Genomic DNA, 20,223 nt, shown 5'->3' on the forward strand with positions numbered 1-20,223 from the left:
AGATAACTCCCATTAGGGTTTTTTTATCCTTACAATTCCTCAGTTCTGTCCATACTGATTCTACATCTCCTGATTCTATGTCACCCCTTGCAAGGGACTGAATATCATTCCTTACCAACAGAGCGACCCCACCCCCTCTGCCCACCTGTCTGTCTTTTCGATAGATCGTATACCCCTGAATATTCAGCTCCCAGCCCTGGTCCTCTTGCAGTCATGTCTCTGTAATTCCCACAACATCATACTTGCCAATATCTAACTGAGCCTCAAGCTCATCCACTTTATTTTTTATACTTTGCGCATTCAAATACAACACTCGGTGCTGAGAACAAAGGGGACCCTGCAAGGGGATACGCCAAGAACAAAGGGGGGCCATTGGGGAATAATTGGAATACTATGTAACTGTCGGCGCCCTATATATGGCGACTCTTTGCATAACTTGTGTATGCAAAACAAAGAATCACACTGACATATCACATGTGATAATAAAGTATCATTCATTTACTTGTTCAGCTGATCAAGACCCTACTGTAATTTTTGGGCAACCTTCACTATCTATGATACCACCCACTTTAGTGTGACCTGCAAACGTACCAATCATAGTATTGATCTTTTTGAGTGTTGTTCGAGTTACATTCATCCAGACAAATAGGAGAGTGTTATATTATTTCCCCTGTGTACCTGATAAACATTGCCAAGACGGGTATTGGCAAGATAGGTGATGTTACCTGGTAGTCGTTGTATATAAGTGTTTTATTTAATTCTGCTCCCTCAGTGCTTCTCCCCCCTCAAATCCCAAGGATATTCAGTATGTATTAGGGTTGGTGCTTTGGTTCGCTGTTGGTTATGGCCAATGCTTGATGTGTCAAATCAAACCTATTGTCCAGATCTGATTGTATGTAGCTACAGCGTACTTCAGTTTCAGACAAACTGTGACTATTGATATTTTTCAATCATCTGAAAATATTCTCATTACTAACCTAATGATGGAAATAGGGTCATTGACAAAGCTATTTAAAAATGGTTGAGCCTGAGGACATTGCTCTGAAATGATGGCCTGATGCTGAGATTATGCAATTTTTAAACAAATCCTTCCTTGGGTTTGACTTAAATATTATTTACATACAGTTATTGAAATTTCAGTTAATGGAGAGTTTCCTGATTCTCATAGCCTTTAATGAGCCTTCTCAATGCCACCTTCTTCAAAAAATGCTTTGACACCAAAGGTAATTGCCCATGGTCATCTGTGGTTCATGAGGATATAATGAAGTTTGAAACCAAACTGAATGCAAATGAGCAGGTTATTGATAGTAAGTGCCAATTGATAGATCGTCAAAGACACTTTCCATCTGTTTGAGACTAGAATTATATGGCAGTGGTTAGTCAAATGGGATTTGCCATGTCTTTTGAGGATGGGGCATATCTGGGAAATTGTCTGTCTTGTTTGAGCTGGATCTAGATTTGGAGCATAGGCCATAAATACTTCAAGAACCTAAGAATCATCGAGTCTTACAGCATGGAAACAGGCCCTTTGGCTCAACATGTCCCACCTACACTAATCCCACCTGCCTGCATTTGGCCATATCCCTCTAAACCTGTCCAATCCATGTACATGTCTAAATGTTTCTTAAACACTGCGATAGTACCAGTCTCAACTACCTCCTCTGGCAGCTCGTCCATAGATCTCTGTTGTTTTGAAATATGAGAATTTAAGAAGAGAGCGTTAACAGAACTCACTTGCATCTGCTACCTCAAGTTTTAACTTTATTAGATACCTCTGTTCAAATTAACACTTCCATTAGGATTTAATTAAGGTAGCCTCAATTTTTTATTACATTATCTGTGTTCTTGCTGTTCAAGTGATGGTGCCGTTGCAATATTAATTATCATGTGACTATTATAAACCATTGATGACAATTGGAACAACTCTTAGATGTTTTTTTCCAGAATCTGAATCATAAAAGCATTGTAAATACTGTTTAAATATGAATAAGTTTATTTACTGGTATCTCTATTATTAGTAAGTTGGAATCCAATGAAAAATTACTTTGTAAACTGAGCAGAAATTAAAGTGCTGGAGGAGCTCAGTACATCAGGCAGCGTTTGTGGAGGGAAATGGGCACTAGACGTTTCGGGTCAGGACCCTTCTTCAGGCTGATGGGGTAGAGGAGAGAAAGCTGAAAAAGGGAGGTTGGGGTGGAGCAAATCCTAGGAAGTGATAGGTCGATACAGGTGATGGGGGGTATTAAGCAGATGGGTGAAGGAGGTGAAAAGGAGATTAAAGGGTGTCAAGTAAGGAAAGATGAGGTGTGAACTGTAAAACTGGAGGGTGGGATATGGCGGAAAGGAAGGATGGGGGACTTTGGGATGGGAGGGGTGGGAGAAGGATGGGGGACTTTGGGATGGGAGGGGTGGGAGAAGGATGGGGGACTTTGGGATGGGAGGGGTGGGAGAAGGATGGGGGACTGGGATGAGAGGGGTGGGAGATGTACACTGGGTTGAGGGGGAATGAAGAGGGTGGTGAAGGTGGAAGGAGAAATATGTGCACATCGGGATTGCCGGCAGATAGAGAAGGCAGTGTAAGGGAGTATGACTTGAAATAGGAGAATTCAAGGTTCATACCGTTGGGTTGTATGCTTCCCATGCAGTACTTAAACTGCTGATCCTCCAGTTTGCATGTAGCCACACTCTGGCAGTGGAGGAGGCCAAGGACAGAAAGGTCGTTAGGAGAATGAGGATGAGAAGGGGAATTAAAATGGCGAGCAACTGGGAACTCCAGCATCCCTTGGTGGACGGAACGAAAGTGTTTGGCGAAATGGTCGTCTAATCTACAATTAGTCTTGCTGATTATGGAATGTGTCAGGTAGCTATCTACAGTAACCTTACATTTGTACATTGGAAATTTAGTTTATTTAATATAGTCTTAGCAAAGAATTAAATTGTTGTAAAATTGGGGTCTTGATGTTTTCAAGAGATAGTTAGATTTAGCTCTTCAGGCTAAAGGAATCAAGGGATATGGGGAAAAAACAGGAACAGGGTTCTGATTTTAGATGATCAGCCATATTGAATGGCGGTGCTGGCTCGAAGGGCCGAATGGCCTCCTATTTTTCTACGTTTCTATGTAAAGATGCAATGCTATGGCAACCCTAGAGCAAGGAACTTCAATTTTCATGTAGATTGGATCAGCAGTGTGAATGGGATTAAATTATCGGCCCACCATGAACTTGAATGGTAAAACAGGCTTTGGGTTCTACATTGCATAAATCTTATTCTTCAATTGCCTTGTGAAATTTAGTTTCCTAAAATGTTCTTTCTAAAGTTTGGCGGTCACTATCTCATTCTTTTAGGCTCATATGGCAGCCAATTTGGACACAACGGGAACTCCCAAACACCAATAACAGATGATGTTTTGGTGGTGTTAGTTGGAGGATATATCGGGGAGAACAGCTAAAGAATTCTTTTTTGGAATGGTTGCACCTACTGTAACAGGTAGGTGGGGCTTCAGTTTAATATCTCATCAGATATTACGCTGAAGCCCCACCTACCGATCAGAAGTCATTTGAAACAAAAGCAGTATCTTTTCAGTACTTTTACCCGGCAACTACAATTGCATTTTTAGAACAAACAAGTATGAGGATGAAAAGTAAGCAGCATACAGATTTGATATCTGGAAGTAATATTGTATGAGAGATATTTAATGTTTTTATTAGCAGAATTAAAACCCTGATTAACAACTAATAATGGATTTTGGTGTTTAACTCTTATTTAGTTATTCTCAGATCCATCTGTATCTTTGTTGGCATTTAATCTTCTTAATGTCAAAAAATCAGCACTGTAAGTGATCATACTTTGAAAGCATACATCAGTTGTTTAATAAACATACTATATCTATGAAATCAAAATAGAGCCATTTAGCATATCAGCAGAACAAATCTGATCTTCAGATCTCAAACCAATTGGTTCTGTATGTTTTGCTCCTGGCACTTATCATTTTGTTTTGTTTGCAAAATCTGCATTGGTGATGCACATGTTTTACTTGTTTTGATACGAACTGTTTAAAATACATACATATTAAGCTCTGTTGCAGTGGGCTCTAAGTGTTTATGAAGGAAACTGATTTCTAACTACGAAGGAAATCAAGAACTTAGGAGATCAGCCAGACTAGTGCAAACTCAGCCATGTTCTTGTTGAAGGGCAGAACTAACTCGAGAGCTGAATACCCAACTCTAATTTCCATTTGTTAAGTTCTAATCTGTTTTTACTTGAGTATTTTATAAGTAGAAAACAACTTCAGTGATTCGACTTTCACTTGATTGAAAATTATTTTTGAGGCCAGGGTGTGAATTAGCTCAGCCTCATGGCTGGAGGGTGTTCAGCTCAAATGGCTGAACAAATTAATTTTTTTCAGTTCTTGATTTCAACCATGCAACTAGACCAGTGTATTTTGAAGGCTTTGTCCCTTTTGTTGAATATCCTTGAATCTATATTAGTTTTATGAAGTCACTAAATATGTAGTGCATCAACAAGAACCCATTTTGGTTTCAGATGGAATACAATCAAATGTCTGGAGATTTAGTTAAACATGGTAAACAAAAGCTCAGGTGGTTCATTGTCAAACTGTAACGTCATTTGAATTGTGTGGAAAAATAAGGCTGTTGTAAAGGAACAAAGCAGCTTGAGTATAGTTTTATTTCTATATATGCATTAATATGCAGCGATTGAACTTAAAAACTATTTTAAATGAAATGATTCTCATGGTTATTATTGATAGACTTAGTGACCCACGGACAAAGGAAAGTGATTGATTTTTTCAAATAAATCCTTCTTTATCTCAATATGAAGTGCTGTGCTCAGGCAAAATCAACTCCAGAATATTGGTTTTTTTTTTTTTAGAAGCGTATTTATGTAAAAGTGGGATGCTACTAATTGATGAAGATTTATAATGTGTAACTAAGTAACTTCCAAAGATGGCTTATTTTGGCAAAATGCTCCATGTGGCATGAGTTGAAAAGCTTGCATCTCAATATAGCAAAACTGCATATTTAGCTCCTCAACTAGTTTGAACTGGAAATATCCAGTTTGGCTTGGCTGCTGGCCATGTCACTGGTTATATGAGCTTCACTTCCTCCTTTGATGAAGTCCTTGTGGTGGGGGGCGCATGTGATTGGCAGGAGTCTGCGGTTAGCCTGGGGGAAGAGGGCTTGCGTTCTCAGCAGTGGCTGTGAAGAGCTGTCAGTTAACTTGCAGATGTTGCTGCTGCCCCAGTGCGACAGAGCAGACGTGGAGGAGAGTGCCTGTGCTCTCTGGGAATGATTTCAGAGATTAAATGCTTTTATGAGGGATTTCTAACAGCCGCGCATGTTGTAATTTTGGAAAACTTTGCTGGTTATATTGAATCAGTGAATTTCTTCTGAATTTTCTTTAAATTTAACATTATTGGGTGAAAATTAAAAAGTTGTGCTTGTGGCTGTATTTTACGAAATCAAATGATGTAAAAGATACGCATGCATTTCCATGGATACATTCCTGGGTTTTTTCCACTAATTGGATTGTATTTTCATTGCCAGCTTATTTTATTCTCCTCCCCATTGATAATTACTTGGGGAAAATAGCAAGTGAGTTACCTTCGTGCTATTTTTGGTATTGAGTAGCTTCATGTTGTCTTGTACATTCTTCTAGTAAGTATTTCAAGGTCAATGATGACTTTCTTCCATTTCCGTTTGTGGGTTCTGAGGTAGCTATGCAGCCAATGTTGGCTAGGCATGCTTTGCCACAGCTGGGGCTGAAGAGGTTCTTAATAGGGCAGGTGGTATAGGAGGTGGTGTTCTCCAACCATTTATGCTCAAATTTTGTGCACTCCCAAAGAAGGAATTCAGGATTCTGAAGTCATCTGAAATGCTTCTTCTCTATTTGGGATGGTTAGGTCTGGGGATTAATTTTAGTTGGTGGGGGTTGTTGCACTTTCTCAAGTAAATAATGGGAACATTATTGAATTGTTTCCTTCGCCAATTTGGTAATCTTGCAACGTGGTGCCTGGAATGGAGTGCTAGTTTCAGGATATAGGCATTAAGCATGCAAATGATGTGGTTGACCTTCAGAGCAGTCTGAGTGCAATGAGAGCCTTCGTACTGGGACTGTTGGCATGGTTCACTTATCCTGCAGTTGATAATGAGAATTTTGCAAGTTAGCATTAGTGTACTTCTCCAGTGCTTCGATGTCCCTGCAGTTCATAGTCTGTGCATGGTACACATTCAGAATTAAAACAGCTTGAACAAACTGTTGCTAAAGATCCTGAACAATGCCTCAGTTTTACACGTTCAGTACCTACAGTTGTAAATCAAAGAAATTCCTAATTTCCTGTCAATGCCAATGCTGTACAGCAGGTACACAGGCAAAATACTGTGGAACTTTGGCACCTGAAATTAAGCACAACGTGTGGTGGCAGTAATCATTAGGTCTATCAGCAATTGTAAAGAGAAAGAGAGTCAATGTTTTGGTTAGTAACCTTTGATCCAAAGTTCCATCTGTACAGCACAAAATAGAAATAACATTGATCATATTACTTCCCTTTCCTTTTCCATGGATGCTGCGTGGCCTGGTAAATATTCACAGCATATTCTGTTTCTTAGCACAAATAATAATGGGGGAGGAACTTCTGCAGTTTCATGACCTTTGGGTGTCTTTCCCATGGATCAAGCTGGTTCTTCCCTTGTGAATTGGGGCGTTGTTGACAGAATAGTTCTGGTGACCAAGTAAATATAATGATTTAAAATATTAGAATAATCTAAAAAATAATTACAAGTAGGAAGTTAAAAAAAAACACCATGTTTTTAAATTAAAACATTTAATTTAAATTAATTAAATCAATAAAAAGTTCAATTTCCCTTCTAGAAGCCAATTTCTCTCAATCATTTCAATGGCCCCACTATTTGTGCCAAGCGCAACCTGGCACAGACTCAATGGACAGATTTCTGACTCAATGGACAGATTTCTAAGCCTAAGAGCTTGAAAATCTGCAAAAATTGGCACTGTCAGTCTAGTGCAGTTTGAGTCTTTAGGGCTGGTACTCCAATTCTGAAAAGGCCTGTGCTGCAATCTGCGGGGGGGGGGGGGGGACGGACGGACGGGGGGGGGGGGGGAGGGAGACGACGACGGGGGACGGGGATGGACGACGACGACATGTTATTCAACAGGTTTGGGTGCATCTCAGCAGTTGTTCTGACCCAATATAAGTTTTAAAGTTTTCCCTGTGGTAGAATGTGTGAATTTGGATAAGGATTTTATGTCTGGTTATCCTGTTCTAATTACATCCCACCGTCAAAACCTGTTTCACACGAACACCACATGATCTTGATGTTCTAATTACAGTGAAGAAACTTTCCACTTACACACAGACTAATTTAAGTTTCTATTTTACATTATAAGAATGAAATAAAATATTCCTTTGAGATGACAAGTGTATAGAAAATAAACTTGGCCTTCAGGTGAGACATTAATTTATGTTTTTCCACTGAAAATAGGACATTGGAAGGTGACCAATGTTTATTCATCTCTTCACCAAAATCAAGAAGTTTATCTGCTTATTTAATTCCTGAGTGTAGAACAATCTGCACATAATTTGATACTTATTTTCTCGATGTTATAAAAATGACTACACCAGATAAACAGTAAATTAGCTTAGAAATGCTTTTTGCAAACCGTGGGAACATGAAGTATTCTATACTGATGCAGCTTCTTTTGTCCTTAATTGATCTTCCTGCAAAGCAGATCTGAATAGTTATTAAGATTTAAATGAGTCAATCAGCTTATTAATTGGATATAAACTTAAAGGAGCACACATCAAGAGAAGAATGAAATATATCTTTATAAAATAATGCATTGTTATATTGCAAGATGTGCTTTTTTCATGTTCCATGCTCTTGCCTACCATGCATAAAGGATCCGACTAGATCCGTGACTAAGCTTGACACATTTCTTGCCTTTAACACTTTTGATCAATCTGTCCAATGCCATTCTTCTCTCCTTGATTCCATTTTTGCTTAGATTAGTATAATCCGGCTCATCTGTAACGTTTCCCTTCGCCCTTATCTCCCTGTCCATTCCTGACACCCCCCTCCTTCTTTGGTCTGTCTTTGGTTTCCTTCTGTTTCTCATCTACTAGTGATGGCTCAGACAAACAAGATGTTTTGTACATGTACATCAAAGACATGCGCAATCTCTTACATTCCAATGGATCTACTTGACTGACTGATTTCCTGACCTAGTATTGGATAAGCAAAGAAATTCATTAGCTTCATAGGAGGAAGTCATGGATTCTCTGCATAAATTCAACTTCTTGGCCACCATTCAATTCATGGAAATTGTCAGAATCTGGACCGTTTTCACACATTTTCTATTTGTGTCTGACATGGAGTGCTATCTTTATTCTGCCCTATCTTTAATTCATCTGAAACACTACCCATGCTTTGGTTACTGGTTTCCCTTGCTTCCTAAGCTGGCAATGGCAACTACATCTCAAAAATACCTCAATAATCAATAGTCATTTATTTGTCACATACACATAAATGTGTAGTGAAATGAAAAATTACCCGCAGTTCAACAATAAGACCAATAAGAATAATCAATAAAAATGCAATAACACATACAATCATAACCAACACCAAACAAAAGAAATGAAAGAAACATCCATCACAGTGAGTTTCCTCCAGTCCCCTCCCCACTGTGATGGAAGGCCAGAATGTCTTTTCCTCTTCCCTGCCGTCTTCTCCCGTGGTCAGGCTGTTGGAGTTGCCACGTCGGGGCGGTCGGGGCTCCCGACATTGAAGCCCCCGCCGGCGGCGAAAATCCCGCAGCCTATTTCAGGCCGCGCCGGACGGTGAAAGGTCCGCGGCCGGCCGACCCAAGCCCCGCGATTCGGGGCGGGCGAAGACGCTGCCGCTGCCGGAGCTCCCGATGTCGGCCCCCACCCAGGGGCCTGCGGGCTTCCGACATCCACGCGGCCGAAGCCTCCGGAGACGAGTCGCAGCCGCTCCTGCAGCCTCCGAAGGCAGCCAGAGCCGCAGGTGATGAGTCCGGGCCGCGGCTCTGCGAACCAGAGCCCAGATGGTCCCAGCCGGAGGCCGCCCGCTCCAGGTGCATGGCCGATGGTAGGCCGCAGCGGGAACGGAGACACGGCCCAGAAAACAAAGGTCGTTCCCACCCCCCCACCCCACATAACGTACAAACATTACACAATATTTAACCTACAATTCAGACAAAAACAACAAAAAACACAAAAGACAAACGGACTGCAGGCAAGCCGCAGCTAGCTGCGAGGGCAGCACTGGCTCTTCCTTTCTTGTTGGCTGTTGGACATTCTGGGATGAATTGAGATTGGGAAATATATCACAATAAATGGACATCAATTGTTAATTGCATAAGGTCAGACTCTGAAACACAGCAGTTGTCTAATACTATCCAGTGGCCAGTTTAGATCTTTGTCAGATGTTTGTTAGGATGGCTTCATGTATCTGCTTGAATTCGGCTTGTGCTTGGTGGCCTGCATTGACTCCTGCTCTGGCTGCTTCAATTTTCAAATACTTATCCTTGTTCATGGGACTCTGATATATGATTAAATACTAAATTTTGCAATTATTTAGTGATTTGAAGTTACACCCTTAGAATCATCTAGTTAAATACTTAGTCAACACCATATAATAGTGTCTTGGGGATGTATTTACTTCTCACCACCCACCATCATTCCTCCCTCCATCAAAAAAACCAGTTAATAAAAACAACCCTGTTTTGTTTCAGAGAATGAAATAGCCTCTGCACTTTGAGCCTTGGGATTTGCAATTTTCCATTTCATACATTAATAATTAAACTATATTTATACATAATGGAGAAGTAAACATTTGTTTTTCTTTACATTCTGGAGGGTACAAAGGACTCATTGTACTCAGAGTATTAATCATTTAAGGTGTATATTTAATTTCAATTAGTTTTTACTTTCAGCTTGTATTAAGAGATAATACAATAATTGTTGTTACTTTTCTATTAGACAATCGTTGATTTTTAAATAGCTGTACAAACTACTAAATGTCGCCATGATGTGGAATGTATAAAACTTAAGCTTACTTTTACTGCTGTTGTGAGCAGCTACCAGTTGTGCAAGACTCAACTTCTTGCTGAGTTGAGGCTTTTAGAGATATAGCGTGGAAACAGGCCCTTCGGCCCACCGAGTTTGCACCGACCAGGGATCCCCGCACACTAAGAGGCCCTAATACAGCAATAATGTCGTGGCTTTTTTATTCCAAAGGTCATTATTTCTTTCAATTACAACACCATAAAAATTCATGGCATTTTACTGGAGCATTATTGATTTGAAAACTGGCCGCCAAAGATGATATTGCAGTACATGATCAAAGGTTTAGACTGAAGTAGGCAAAAACAGTAAAGATAGATGTTTATGAATGAAATTCCACACCTTTGTCTAACTGACCTGAAAGCTTGGTGATCAGTAACAGAAAGATTAGTATCAGAAAAATGTAAGGTGCCATAAGTGAAAGAATACTGAGATTTTAAAAAAATGGTGTGGTGAAGATAATTGGAAGGAGATGGGCCATGGAAAGATTTAAAAATGAGGGAGTGAATTATAACATTGGGGCATTATTGAACTCAGAGCCAGGGTTAGTCAGCATGTATAAAGATGAGATACCAGCATCTGCAGTTATTTTCTTACACTGTATAAAGATGATAGGTAAATGGCATGTGATGCTAGTGAAGGCAGCGGCACCAAAGACACTTTGGGTGAGTCTGTTTATAAAATGTGGATGGTGGGAGAAAGATCATGCTGTGCAGTGCAGTACTGTAAACATTGTTTATCCAGTATTTATGCATCTGGAGTTCTCGTGTGACTGGCAAAAAATTCTAAGCATATTTATTAATCAGTGAATTTAGTTTCAAATGTTATACAAAATAAGTGTGACAATTTGTTTTGTGATTAGCAACAACATCCCCTGGTGCAGATTTTTTTTTAAGTGGAAGGGTCGCAACGAGGTAGATTGGAAAATTGGGAATTCATCCGTAGCATACGAGAAGGCCGCTCAAAAGTCAAATAACAGCAGGGAAATAAATGTTCTTGAATCTGTTGGTACATGGTTTCAAGCTTTTGTATCCTGTGCCCAATTGTTGAGAATAACCTGGGTGTGAGTAGCCCTTGATTAAGCAGGTGCTTTCTTTCCTGAGGATGCATGAAGAGTTGATGAGGGGGGGGGGGGGGGGGGGGTGGAGGGGAGGCTGGTTTGCGTGATGGACTGGGGTGCATTCATAACCCTCTGCAATTTCTTGCGGTCTTAGGAAGATTCGAATCAGATGCTTTCTTTCTATGGTGCTTGTGTAAGCAAAATACTAGATTTTGCAGTTAATTAGTGATGTGAAAATGTGTAAATTGTAAAGTCATTGGAGACATGCTGAATTTCCGTGGCATTCTGAGGAGGTAGAAGCATTATTGTGTTATATTTTCTGATGGCCTCTGCATTTGTTTTGTAACGATTAGACCAATCGTGCCTCTACCTGAAACGTCACCTATTGTTCTCCAGAGATGCTGCCTGACCTGCTAAGACTTTGCTTTTGTAGGAAGATTGGATTGTCTTTTAATGAAGTTTCTTTGGGAAGATTTGTTATGCATTTTTGACAAATGTCTGTGGCAAATGCTTTTTCATAAAAAATGATTTAATTCCCTTTTAAAAAATATAGCAAGGGAGCATTTGGATTATAAGGGATTAGCTGATGCTTGTCATGTAAGAGAGTCGGTATCCTGTGTGTTTCTGCAACTCTTATGAGTATGTAATAAGCCAGGAATATTTCTGCTTGCTATGGAATTATGATACTGTACTATATTTGAAATGAACACCATTTCAATATTTTAGATGAGTTTCTGTTTATCTGAATTTGGTGTGTTTAGTGTTGTTCCATTTATTACTGATTCGGGAACCAAATCAATTCCCTGAGTCAGCTGCCGAGATACTCCAAACTGCGAGGTTTTCAAAAGGGCAGCTTGATCCCAGACTGCAAATACAACATGCCAGAAACCTGAATCAACAGAGTTGAGCGTGTAGCCAATCCTCACAATAACAATTTACTTTTAACACTTCCTGATCATTATTTTGGGACATATAATATATATCACGTGCTTATTTGCTGATTTTTCGGGGGGGATTGAAAAATAGATTGTTTTTTATCTCGTAATGGATATTAGTATACCCTGTTGCCTTGCCAGAACTTAGTTGGATAACCATTGTAGATGTGTCCTGAAATGCATTGTTGCATTTTGTTTCATATGAACAGATTTACATTTTTGTCTTCATGAAAAATGAAGAAAATGTCTTGTTCCTTTTTTATGACATATTAATGAAGCCATTTTGGATTGAAACAGTACCAATACATAAACGAAAAAAAATCAATTTCTATTTAAAAGTTTATAGCGTACAGAATCTATATAATATTTTAGCAGTGTTTTTGCTTATGAGGCAATCTGTTGTATTGAATCATTATTGTTAAGTGAGTTGCATCATGTATTTCATAACTTTATATTGAGGTCGAGTGCTTAGGAGAGCAAGTTTGCAAAAATAGATTTATAAGTAGCACCAGATATGAATAGAAAGACATTTCAGGTGGACATCTATTTTTTGTGTACATAGATAGTGGTGGTATTTATCATGATGTTGTAATCAGCAGAAGAACATCGATTAGATAACCAGATACATCTTCCCATCCCCACCTCTTTCCGCCTTCTGCAGAGACCACTCCCTCCGCAACTCCTTGGTTCACTCTGCCCTTCCCACCCAAACTCTCCCATCGCCAGGTACTTTCCCCTGCAACTACAAGAGATGTAACACCTGTCCCTATATCTCCTCCCATACCTTCATCCTAGGACCCCAGCAGTCTTTCCAGGTGAGACAGGGATTCACGTGCAGCTCTTTTTAACATATCTACTACCATTCTGGCCTCCTGTACATCAACAAGACCGAGCGTAGACTCGGCGACCGTTTCCCTGCCCCGTGCACCACCTGGACTTGTGCCCATTTCTCCCCTCCCTCCTACATTTCTTTCTCCAATTTCTTCGCAATTTGCAACTCTTGAATCCTTTTGTCTCACACCTTCTGTCTTTTCATCTATGGCCTTTGCCCACCATTTGCCTTTCAATCAACCCGCCACACACACTTACAGAGACACACAGACACACACACACACACACACACACACTTAATTGCCAGGCTTTATACTGCCCCTCCTCTCTTCCAACTTCCTCAACCCCCAATTAATCTGAAGAAGGATCCCCACCCGAAACATCACCTGTCCATTTTCTCCAGAGATGCTGGTCTGACCCTCTGAGTTACTCCAGAATGGTGTCTTTTTTTTTGTAAACCCGAATGTGCAGTTCCTTGTAATCCATAGATATGGTCATAAACTAAAAGTGGTTATTCAAATATGAACTGAGTGTTTCCAATCAAATGAATTTTGCAATATGCATTCTTAAAACCAGGAGAGTGTAGAACAATTCCTATCTTGGAGTCTTCCAGTTCACCATTGCATGACTGCTTTGTAATAATCTTCAGTAATTTCTGGCTGCTTGCCATGATACTTAATGCATAAAGTCAGTTGCTTGTTGACTTTTATAGCTCTGCTGCAAAATAATCTTCCAGCTGGTTTAGGTATCAGCAGCCTGACGTGAATCTGACCTTGCAGCTGCTTTGAGTATAATATGACAGCACTGCTGGCAATTGATGAGTATCTTGGATACCATTCAATGAGGTGCAGAGTTGAATTGTATAGAGTAATCTACCCACTTCAGCATTCTGTTTGCACATTTTTATTAATTGCATGCACAAGTTTTAGTGACGGATCAATGTAAATTCATAACCAATAGGTTCGCATATTGTCATGAACCTACGAGAAACCTGCTCATTTGGAATCTATTTCAATATAATCAATGTGTAGGAAAGAACTGCAGATGCTGGTTTAAATCAAAGGTAGACACAAAATGCTGGTGTAACTCAGCAGGACACACAAAATGCCGGAGTACCTCAGGGGAACACACAAAATGCTGGAGTAACTCAGCAGGATCAATAAATAATAAAAATCTGAGGAAAGGTCTCAACCCGAAAGGTCACCCATTCCTTCTCTCCAGAGATGCTGCCTGACCCACTGAGTTACTCCTGCGTTTGTGTCTACACCCAATATAATCAATGTTATTCGAGTAGCCATTTGAAAAGCAGGTGCAGTCTAGAAAATTCTGATATCAAATGATTTTGCTTCCATTGGGCATATTTTAAATTGAGATGTCCACATTTCGAAACTGTCCGTTATACTGGTATAAATGTAAGCAAATATATTTGATACATTCTGATTTGTTTTGCATATCCTCAACAAATAAAAATGCAATTGGCTTTTAGTTTCGATTTTATGCCTTCTGCCACATTGAGAAACTTAATTCGCCTTAAAGTTATTTTGAAGTGACATGCCTAACACAACACATTTCTAGTAGTTGGTCCATACAGCCTCTTGCATGAACATTCAAGTCAGTAACTCATGTTTGAAACATGATTCAATACTTATATTTTCCTATTAATGTTAGATAAATGCATAATTTTACTTTATTTGGTGTAAATAATTACAGACTTGTTGATAGCACTGCACAAATTATTCTTCATACTTGGTATCCCATACTGTCAAACGTCAGAGTTTTTCCTGGCCAATCCTCTACATTGACTCACACCTGCGGTTTTAAAACAATTAAGCAAAAAGATAAGGTAGAAAATGATTTTAAAATGGTAGAAATACAGAGATGAAAACATATTGAAAATATTCAGCAGATCAGGCAGCAATTCTGTGGAGAAGTAATTGAACTGGAACATTAACTCTGTTACTATCTCCACATATGCTGCTTGACCTGCAGGGTATTTCCAGCATCTGCAGTATTTTTAGTCTTTAAATAAGAAATATTCTCTTTCCTCAATAAAATTGCGGCTTTCATAACTGAAATTAATGTTAAAAAGACCGGTAACCCACAAGATTAACCTGAGTGAATGATGTGCAATCGTTGAATTTGTAAGTTATTTAAGTAAATAAACCCAATTTTTGCCCAACTTCACACCGTCACAATTCGTTCATCTTCCATGTGCTCTCTCCTGTTCCCTCCTCTCTGTGTACGTTTAGCGCCACAAAGTCTGGGTTTTTTTTAGGAACTGGGCTTTATTGCCCTTGAAAAGGAAGCGATGAACTGCTTTTATGTCCGGGTATAAATTATCCATAGATAGATTGGGCACGGAGGTTTAGTGTTTAGAATTGGCAATGACGTATTACTTGCTTTATATTTCCAAGTCGAGATGTGGCATCACTTGGAGATGAACCTGCTGATGTGGTATTCCTGTGCATTTGCTACCCTTTTATTTGGTAGCAAAGGTCACAAGTTCAAGATGTGATGTTGTGGGAGCCTGGATGATACTCATTGTAGCCACTGTACGCAAGTTGTGGAGGGACTGAATGTTAGGTTGATGGCCTCTCAATTACGTGGTCTTGGATGGTGCCTTGAGAACTGGTGTTGTTGTACTCATCCGGTTGTAAGCAGTTGATTTGTGCCTTTTAGATGGTAGAAAGGCTTTGGCGTGTTTGGAGGGCACTAATCAGCTCCAGATCTCAACACAGACTTAGCAAGAGTAAGTCGTGTCCAGTCAAGTCATGTTTATTTTCAGGTCGAGCCACAAGAAGTCAACAGCAGATGCTATCTCACTGACTACATTTCGCTCTGAACCATCTGGATAATAGGAATACATACATCAGGCTGCAATTCATTGACTACAGCTCTGCGTTTAACACTATCATCTACTCCAAACTCGAAGGTATTTATTCACAAAATGCTGGAGTAACTCAGCAGGTCAGGCAGCATCTCGGGAGAGAAGGAATGGGCGACGTTTCGGGTCGAGACCCTTCTTCAGACTACTCCAAACTCATCACCAAGATTTAAGACCTGGGCCTCTGTATCTCCGTTGGCAACTGGATCCTTGAGTGCTTCGTTGCAGACCACAATCAGGATGATCAGTAACAATATCTCCTCACTGACTATCAGTACATGTGCACCTCAAGGCTGCCTGCATAGCCCCATGCTCTACTCTCTTCACACCAGTGTCCATGTGGCTAGCACAGCTCCAAAATAATCAATCAATTCACTGATGATGGAGCTGTGCTTGGTCGAATCATGGGTGATGATGAGTCAGTGTACAGGAGAGAGATTGAACACCTTGTTGAGTAGTGCTGCAACAACAACCTCTTGCTCAATGCCAACGAGACCAAAAACTAATCGTTGATCTCCAAAGAGGAAGTCAAGAGACCACGCACCCGTTTGCATTGATGGGTGGATGGTGGAGAGGATTAGCAGCTTCAGATTGCTAAGCGTTAACATCTCAAATGACTTGTCCAGGGCACAGCACAAAGATGTAATCACCAGGAAGGTATGCCAGCATCTCTGCTTTCTTAGATGTTCAAAAAGATTCTGTACATCTCTGAACACTCTTAACAATCTTCTACAGTTGTACTGTAGAAAATATCCTAATTAGTTGCACAATGGCCTGCGATGGCAATTCCAATGCATGGCAACACAAGAAGCTGCAGCAGGAGGCTGCCGAGAGTGGCGGACTCATCCCGGCCACTCACATTCGCAGCCCACCCGTTAGCATCGAGAAGGTGGCTTCTATTATCAAGGAACAGCACCCACAAGGGTAAACCTAAACTGGACACAGATGACCAATTGTGCTATTGGTCATGTCTTACATCATTTTGCCAATGATTAGACAATAGTTGGTCTCATTGGGTTTTTTCTACATTTTGTGGACAGGACATAACTGGGCAATTTTCTACATTGTTGGGTAAATGTCAATTTTGTGACCACTGGGCCAACTTGACAAGGGCACAGCCTGATCTGCAATGCTGGTCTTTAGCACTAGAGCTGGATTATTTTTTTTTTGGTCCCACAGCATTAGCTCTATATGATTCTTGCATTTATTTCTTCATTTCAACTGGTGTAAATCAATCTACCTTGAGACCAGCTTCTGTGATGGTGGCAAGCTTGGGAGGAACGCAGATTATCTATTCAGGATGTGGCTGAACATGTTGCAAACTACTACTTTAGGTTTCGCATGTTGGGTTCTGCCATAGTTGAAAACGGGAATGTTCTTGGAGCCGCCTCTTCCTGGTAGTTGTTTAAGTGTTTACCATTACTCATGGCAAGATGCCATCAGACTGCAGAGGTTTAATTTGATCCTTTGGTTGTGAGATTGCTTGGCTCTGTGTTTTCCCAAGGTGCTTTAATTGTTCAGCACACAAGTATTATTTTAATCATACCTTTTTATATAATCTCCCCTCTTATTAACAGCTAGTTTTCACTTTTGAAAGAACGGATTCACACAATATCGCGACTTTTGTTGGGAATCTGTTTCATTCATACAGTGTTTGGGACAGGTGCTTTCACTGGCCTTCGAGTATTGTTTGAAACTTTGTCATGTTTATCCAGCTTCAATCTGTGCACACCAAGTCTATCAATTTATATCTATTGTGTGGGAAAGAACTGCAAATGCTGGTTTAAATCTAAGGTAGACACAAAATGCAGCATCTTTGGAGAGAAGGAAAGGGTGACGTTTTGGGTCGACAGCCTTCTGTCTGAAGAAGGGTCTTGATCCAAAACGTCACCCATTTTTCTCCAGAGATGCTGCCTGTCCTGCAGAGTTACTCCAGCAATTTATATCTATGTTTTCTCAACTTCTTGAAGATTCATCCGCCTCTGTGTTAAACTGTGCTATAGATTCTAAAGTTTTTATTTGACTGAATGGAATATTTCTTTTAATAATTTTAATACATTTTTTAAAAAGTTGGAATTTTGGTCACTGAAATGTAATAAATTTGAATCCTTATAAAGGTGGCTGGCGACACTAGATTGATACCAAAATATGAGTCACCTGCACTTATAGTTATCGTGATGGGAATTCATAAACTGTGCCGCAATATGTTATTTGTATTCCTTAAACATATTTTCGAATTGATAAAGAAACATGATAATGCACTACAGAGTACAACATTAGAAAAATATTCTACTGATTAAATAACATTGATGTGAAACATAGCAAGTTTTGTTATAAAGGAATGGTTTATTGATTTATCACTGTTATATAATATTTCAGTTACACTTCAAAAACATATTTTCAGACTTTGATGTGCATTTATAACAGCACGAACAAAACATCATTTGTTTGTGAGTGAATGCATAACCTACTAAAGATCATTGTCGCTGCCACTCTAAACCTGATTGTAAGAGGCTCTTAAGTTAATTTTCATTTACAGCATGGTATCTTTGAGAAAGTATAAGCTCTCTCCATAGAACAAGAGATTGTAAGATAGATATAAATATGCTAAATATTGTTTAATTTGCAGCTATGATGGGAATGTGCTCATTTTTTCTGCCAGGTGGAGTGTAGTCAGTCAGTTCTAACCGATAGTTGTATTTGTTACAGTAGTGATTCAAGCAGCAGTTCCAGTGACGAGTCTCCAGCAAGATCCGTTCAGTCTGCTGCAGTCCCTGCACCACCAATTCAACTCCCGACACCTGTGGAAAAGGATGAACCACGCAAAAGCTATGGAATCAAGGTCCAAAACTTGCCAGTCCGTTCTACTGGTGAGTGAAGACGCCATATAGCGCACTAATGTTTCTTTCAGATTGCAATTGTGTTCCAGAAAACATTGGATTAGTTTGAGGGAATTGCTTGGCACCCAGCAGCAAGTTTTGTTTGTTGTTGTTTTTTTAAAACAATATTGGATTTTAGAAAATGCTAGAAAAGCGATGTTCGGAAACCATTTTGTTCCATTTTTGTGAAACCCCCTAGTGTACAATTCTATCACAAAATATAATGGTATTGTAATCGCAGGAAAGTTTTGGGGTTTTAAATCGTCTGCATTTCAATCTGATTTAAATTAGCAGATAGCAACTTCTCTATGTTTATTTTGATATCTTAATTTATTTGTGGAATAATAGTTGGAAGTTGCCTGGCGGCAGTAAATTACCTCTGGTGTGCAGGTGCTTGATAGAATCTTGGAAATTGATGAGATTGTGGAAAATAAAATGAGATTGGTGTGAATGGGCCCTTTTTGCAATTTGGATGTAGAGACCAAGATAAAAATAAAAGTATATTGGATAAGCTAATGTCTACTATAGTCAAATAGATGAAAGTCAAATTAAATTAAGCATAATTCATTTAAAAAATGTTCTTCATTGCTATCTACAATAGTTGTAGATTTGCATTGGAAAGTAGAAATGAAATTGACAGAACATTAGAACATTCTTGATGTAGGGGCACAGTAGCTGGTAATACAATAATATTGTTTATGCCTGTAATGCTTTCAATGTGGTATTCATGGGTACTTTACAGGAGCATATTCAAATGACATTTGACACAGGGCCACAAGTACAAAACCTAGGTCAAGGAGAGGCTTTAAGGAATGCCTTAGGAAAGAATAATAGTTGCTATTTTCAGAGTTTAAGAGCTTTAGCTGTCCGACGTAAGCCAGTTCTAAACTATGACATCAATATCGAGACAAAGTTTTCCTGGTTTTGTGGGCTAGTGGAGAATACAAAGCAAAACAAAGACTGGCAAAGCTGTGGGAATGATTTAGATACATCGGTGAATATTAAAAAATAAACGACATCTCTGAACTTTAGGTGTAAATGCATGATTATTGAATATCTTGCAAGTGTTTAATGCAGGAGATACATATGAAAAGTGGCCATGAGTTCACTTGTTTATTTTCTTCCTCACGCTATTCACTTTGGTGAGACTGACTTTTTGAAAAACTGAAACCAGATGTTATAGAAGTTTAACTTGGATTTAAGATTGTGTAATAATTAGTGCTAAAACGCCTAGAATTCCAGACGAGATGTTTACTGCGTGGTTGAATGCTCTGCATTGATTTCACAACATTGTTGGTTTCTTCATATTGTATCTTGTTTTAAAGAGAAGTTTAAATCATTTGAAATGCTTTAATTGGGAGGTTTTTATTATTATTACAAAGTTCATGAATAAATGGAAATTACAAATACTGGTGTCACAACCATGTATAGAAATTAGAATAAATCTGATGATTGTTTCCAAACAGCAAGAGAATTTAATAGAAACTGTCACGCTTCGCTTAATTTAGGAATGA

General features: G+C 39.4%; 1 protein-coding gene across 5 annotated transcripts in view; it reads left to right on the top strand.

The window, feature by feature from the left end:
• Nucleotides 1-20,223, top strand: part of spen (spen family transcriptional repressor) — a 78,842-nt gene that overhangs the window by 28,854 nt on the left and 29,765 nt on the right. For 3 of the 5 annotated variants that reach the window (XM_078425548.1, XM_078425550.1, XM_078425552.1), the window contains exon 4: nt 18,540-18,700. In XM_078425548.1, the coding sequence (XP_078281674.1) occupies nt 18,540-18,700 (161 nt within the window). The remainder of the gene's footprint in view (nt 1-18,539; nt 18,701-20,223) is intronic. The other 2 variants (XM_078425549.1, XM_078425551.1) reach the window with 1 other exon arrangement.

This window comes from Rhinoraja longicauda, chromosome 30 (genome assembly GCF_053455715.1).
Source record: "Rhinoraja longicauda isolate Sanriku21f chromosome 30, sRhiLon1.1, whole genome shotgun sequence".
NCBI lineage: Eukaryota > Metazoa > Chordata > Chondrichthyes > Rajiformes > Arhynchobatidae > Rhinoraja > Rhinoraja longicauda.